Source organism: Lactuca saligna, chromosome 4, assembly GCF_052625555.1.
Source record: "Lactuca saligna cultivar CGN05327 chromosome 4, ASM5262555v1, whole genome shotgun sequence".
In the NCBI taxonomy this organism is placed as follows: Eukaryota; Viridiplantae; Streptophyta; class Magnoliopsida; order Asterales; family Asteraceae; genus Lactuca; species Lactuca saligna.
In genome coordinates this window covers 84,273,579-84,279,578 of record NC_136420.1, presented here as the reverse complement: position 1 = coordinate 84,279,578, position 6,000 = coordinate 84,273,579, and the positions used below count along the sequence as shown (strand labels likewise).

Genomic DNA, 6,000 nt, shown 5'->3' with positions numbered 1-6,000 from the left:
GGTCTGTGACACACACTTCTAGAAGGTGATAACGTGGACCACAAAGAGCCTAGCACGTGACACAAAATGGTTGGGGAGACGTCACCTTAAAATGCACGACGTGCACCCCTTTTGCACGTTGTGCACCCCAAAATCGGCTATAAATAGGAGGCCAAGCTTCATGCTTTCTCCCAAAACTTCCCAAACACATACACACACTCTATCTCTCTCAATTTATTTTAGTTCTAGCCTATTTTCCCTTAGTTTTAGCATTCGGTTAAGCCCTACGATCCCTAAAGAAGTAGTAGCTAGCGAGTAGAAGCGTTGTCAGTTCAATTTCCTAACTTTTTGTCAGGAAGAACCTCTGTAAGTTAAGGTACACTCTAGTCGTTTCAGTGTAACTTATATTTAGAGTCATAAGTCGTTATTATGAACCAACAAATAAGATTTCTCAGTAATTCTATGTCATTATACTGATTGATCTACTTATGTGAGATGTGTCTAAAATGCTCACATTAATTTGGGTTAGGATTAAATGTGAACGATATATATTGTGTGAGTGTATGACAAGTTTTGGACCATTAGATTAGATTTTTTATATGACTAAGATTAGATGGCATACAATAGTTACCATGGAACACAATACATATAAACATTTCTTTTTAATAAAAAAATAAAAAATAGTAATTATAATGGACAATTTGATTAATACGCATTAAAGTATAGAGAATTTAGGAGTTAACAATTGTGATTATTCCAAAACACACATTAGTTACCAATAATAAACCAAAATCTCAATGAAAACTAAGTAAACATTAGTATACGATGAAAAATGTATTTCAGGATTTGAATAAATTCTTTTAATGTAGTAAATTCTTTAAGAATATATTATGTTTTTTTAAAGCGCATACATTACTTTAAGAATGTATAACGTTTCTTTTTTCTAATAGTTGATTTAAAAAATAATGGTTTTCAAATATATAGGTATAACGATGGTTTTAATAATAATTTTTGAGAATGGTTGTTAATTTTTTTCATCCATTTATATAGAAGTAATACATCACAAAATGATGAATGTAGGAAATTCTTTAAGAATTTATGTGAAAGAATGTTGTTATGATCATCAAATATCTGGTAAATATAACTATATAATATTCTTGAAGAATTAGAATTTATTTTTCAAGAATCAAACATGAATTACAAGTTTATAACTAAAATTCTTGAAGAATATATAACATGAATTACAAGTTTAAAACTAACTTATCTTGAAGAGTAAGACATGAATGACAAGTGTGTATCAGACATTATTTAAGAACAATTTAAAGAATATCAATTTGAAACATCTATTGAATTTCTTCTATATATATCACTATTTTAATTTGGGTAGATAAGGGAAACCTTATTTAACTAATTAATCATTTATTTATTTTTTTTAAATTCTCATTGGTTCACACACTCATACAATAATTAAGGTTTATATATAAATCTAACTCATATATATATATATATATATTCTTTTTTATTTAAAAACGATAAAAAAAACTAATAGAAAATTAAAAAGGAAATATGTAAGAGCATAATAGTTTTTTTATGTAATTTAAGGACCAACGACACAATAAAACCAAAACAAATGGATTGTCCGAGTTAAAAAATTTTGTTAGGGACCAAAAGTGCAAGTTACCCCAAACCACAGGGACAATCTAAGTAATTTACCCTTATCATCTCTAATAAATAAAAAAAATTATCATTTGTTACATTTTCAATCAATTTACCAAATTTTATTTTATGATTACTTTAAATTAATTTTTTTTCCACTTGTATTTATATGAGTTTTTTTTATTTATTAAATTCTTAAAATTAAAGTTTATTAGTTTTATTTATTTATTTAAATTATTTGTTTAAATTGAAAAGATAAAAAAACATTTTTATTATAATAATTTATTATTTTTTATAAATTTAATGTTCTCAAATATTTTAATTTTTATATTTAATTCTTTTTAATTAACTCATATAATAAATGAGTCTCACAACTAGTATTTATATTCTTCAACGTAGTATTTATATTCTTCAACGTAGTAGTACGACAGATTATAAGTATAATGTAACTATGTATAAATAAATATAAATGTATTGCTATAAAATACATAATGTTATTATCGAATGGATAATATGAGTACATTATTATAAATAATTTGCTATTATTATGCATATAACCTAATATACATTTCCTATATTCATAAAACAGCAAACAGTTTCTATCTACACTAACTTGCTATTGTTTTTAATTAGTTGTCCATAACAAAATAAGAAAGTTAAATAAAAATGTTTCAAAACCAAAAACATTGTTCATCTGTTGTTAAATATTTAAGACACACAAATTGTCTTACAAAAAGCCAAAAAAGTTGCTGGATAAACAAGACTTCAGATCTGATCACTCCTTAAAACCGATGACAAAATGACCACCACCACACACCACCATCCCCTCCTTCCACCTTTAATTAAAATTTTCTCACTGATTCTTTTTCTTTCGACAAAATCTGCAGTCGATACATGTTAGGTGTGTTTTTCCTCTCTTATTTACCTTTTTTTCATACCCTACGTCCATTTCCATCGTTTAAAGTCTTGTTCTGGACAACACTCCATTAAATTTCACCTACTCTCTCTCTCTCTCTCTCTCTCTCACACACACACACACACAGAATAGACGCGTAATGCACTCTCAGCAGTGTGTTCTTGTGATGCATCTCATTTGATTTAGGTTCTATTGGACTTCAGTTTCTCTTTCTCGTTAAGTTTTGAGTAGAATCTTGAAAACGGGATCTGGGTGTGCTAAAATACCTTGTTTTACATCTGGGGTTCCAAAGATTTTGGGGGAAAAGCTCAAAAACCTGAAGATCCAATTAAAAATCGATTCTGGGTCATCTGCGTGGATTATTTGATTTCAGAAAGATCAAATCTTTTTCAAGAAAACCCTTTCTAAATCCTGGTATTTATGGTTAAATCAATAATGGGTAGCAATAATTTGCTTTATCCAATACTTGGATTTGCATCTTGTATTGTTTTTCTTTACCTATCTTTTGGGGATTTCTTATCTGTAAATTACAAAACCGACCCCAAATTGAGTTTTGTGGAGAGGAATGGAACGAATTTCATCGTCGATGGTAAACTTTTTTACATCAATGGTTGGAATTCGTATTGGTTTATGGATCATGCTGTTCATGATTATAGTCGTCCAAGAATCAGAGAAATGCTTCAAGCTGCAGCTAAAATGGGGTTGACAGTGTGTAGAACTTGGGCTTTTAACGATGGTGACTATAATGCCCTTCAGATTGCCCCTGGACAATTTGATGAAAGGGTATTCAAGGTAAAACCTTGTTCTTTTGTACATAAATTCTCATATACGTTTCATTCATAATGTCGTATTCAAGGTAAAAACTTGTTCTCTTGTGTATAATTTTTTATTTTTTTTGGGGAACTTGTATTTTTCATCTATAGTGTCTTATTCAAGGTGTTGTTTTGGATATAATTTTGTATTTTTCATTCATAGTGTCGCATTCAAGGTACAAACTTCTTGTTTTGTGTAAAAAAAAATTTTTTTCATTCATTCATTCATAGTAGCATTCTTGATACGATTTGATTATAAAGATTAAATTTATAGCGCAGGTGGTTACGTGTGCAATTTGTCTATCCTTTCTTTGTCTATGTGTTTTATATTTTCATATACTTGGTCCCTTTTGGGTATTTTCATTTCTGAATTCCGATTGGTTGATACAATTCAAATTTGATGCTAAATATCCATGCTTCGCATTCTTAATCCAAATAACCGACTTCTGAGCTACATTATTATGGATCATTTTGTATATAAATTTTCCGCTATACATTTTTTTTTTTTTTTTTAATGTTTATCACTTAATCGATTGAAAAAATGGGGATTATTGCAGGCATTGGATTATGTGATTGCAGAATCAAGACAAGTTGGAATACGACTTTTGTTTAGCCTGGTTAATAACCTCCAAGCATATGGTGGCAAGACTCAGTATGTAAAATGGGCATGGGATGAAGGCGTTGGTTTGAGTGCCTCTAATGATTCCTTCTTCTTTGATCCATCAATTCGCCTTTATTTTAAGAATTATGTCAAGGTACTACTTGAATCCTTTATACTATGAAATGTTATAATAGGAAAAATATAAATTAAATGTAACAGTTTCATAAATCAAATTTTTTATTTTTATTGCAGACCATCTTGACAAGGAAGAACTCCATCACAGGAGTTGTGTACAGGGATGATCCCACTATCTTTGGGTGGGAGTTAATTAATGAGCCTCGTTGCATCACTGATGCTTCTGGTGACACCCTACAAGTAATTTAATTTGCTTTAAAAAAAAGAAAAAAAAAACCGCTTTATTATAGCAGTGAAAAATAATAAACCCTAACTGAAATTACATTCCAAATGTGTGGAAAATAAATGCAGGACTGGATAGAAGAAATGTCGTCCTTTATAAAATCAATCGACAGAAAACATATGTTGACTATTGGGCTTGAAGGGTTTTATGGGCCAAAAAGCCCAAAGAAAGATTCAGTCAATCCCGAATTTTGGGCTGCTGATCTTGGAGCTGATTTTATTCGTAATTCTGCACCCTCCACCATTGATTTTGCGTCTGTTCATATATATCCTGACCATTGGTAACTTTTCATCATCTTTATTATATTTATTTCCTGAATTTTCGTATCATGTTGTTCATTTGGCGCTGGAGTTTGAAATCATAAGTTATAGAAAAGGTTAAAATTGAACGTGTTTTGTTGTTTTCATTTCCGTAGGTTTAAAAAGAAGAGTCTTGAAGGAAAACTAAAATTTGTTGCTAAATGGATGCGTTCCCACATTGAAGATGGGGACCAAGTGTTGAAGAAACCCGTGATGTTTACAGAATTCGGTTTATCAGATTTAAACAAAGGCTTTAACCCTTCACAAAGAGACCAATTCTACAAAACTGTATATGACGTCATTTATGAATCTGCAAAGAAAAAGGGGGCAGGTGGAGGATCTTTTGCTTGGCAATACTTTGTGGAAGGAATGGAGGATTATAATGATGATTTTGGAATAGTGCCATGGAAGAGAGCTTCAACTTATGAGATTATAACAAAACATACGTGTGAGTTGGCAAAAGTTCATGGGAGGATTGAGTCTCAAAACTTGAAACAACTTTGTAGTCATTAGTGATGAAAAACGGGTTGATTATTTATTGTCTTATTGATCGAAATAATTTGATTTGTTTTGTGGGGGTTTGAGGTTTTGGTTGATTATAGGGGATGATGATGGTGTTTGGTTTTTTGTGTAAGCCATGTTGTTCCCATGTTTTATATATAGTTAGTTTTATGAAAATGCAAATTGTGAACGTTATGTGATTCATCTCCTAGGTTGAAATACAATATTTTTAAGTTGTAAAGGGTTTTTGCATGATATGGGTTCAAAACTATTTTTGTAAGTTTGTGAATTTTGTAGTATATAATAACAAAAAATATGTTATCCGTTTATATTTGCAATGAATGGAAACTAGAAAGATACTATATAAATGATCAAATGAAGAACTTATATTTGGTATAAAAATGACATCATATTAAGGTATGGTATGGGTTGGTTTTTATTTGATAAAATAAAAATAAAATTTTGGTTTTATTTAGAAAATAGGAAACCATCTCGTCAAATCTTAGAATGAATTGTTTTTCTGATTATGATTTTAATTTGGTTTCGGTATTTTTGCACAAACCCAGTTGTGGTCACACGATCGAACCACAAGTATGGGCTTTATTTCTTGGTGGTAATGCATTTTCAAGATGTGGGTTTTAAGCTTTTTCTGGAACTTGTTGGTAATAGGTTTGAATCCACATTAATAAACTTTTGTCGCTAGATGTGGGTTTGATTTTTTTTTTTTTTTTTTTTTTTTTTTTTTTTTTTGTTGTAAGTTGTTGGTCATATAATGGAACCACATATATGAACTTTGCTTCGTATCTTGTAATGCGTTT

At 29.9% G+C, this 6,000-nt stretch overlaps 1 protein-coding gene across 1 annotated transcript; it reads left to right on the top strand.

Moving 5' to 3' along the window:
• Positions 1-2,624: 2,624 nt before the first annotated feature.
• On the top strand, positions 2,625-5,359 carry LOC145042274 (mannan endo-1,4-beta-mannosidase 2-like). The gene is made up of 5 exons (XM_078990675.1): positions 2,625-3,343; positions 3,921-4,118; positions 4,217-4,339; positions 4,451-4,662; positions 4,798-5,359. The coding sequence occupies exons 1-5, from the start codon at positions 2,972-2,974 to the stop codon at positions 5,192-5,194; spliced, it is 1,302 nt and encodes a 433-aa protein (XP_078846801.1). The 5' UTR covers positions 2,625-2,971; the 3' UTR covers positions 5,195-5,359.
• The last annotated feature ends 641 nt before the right edge of the window (positions 5,360-6,000 follow it).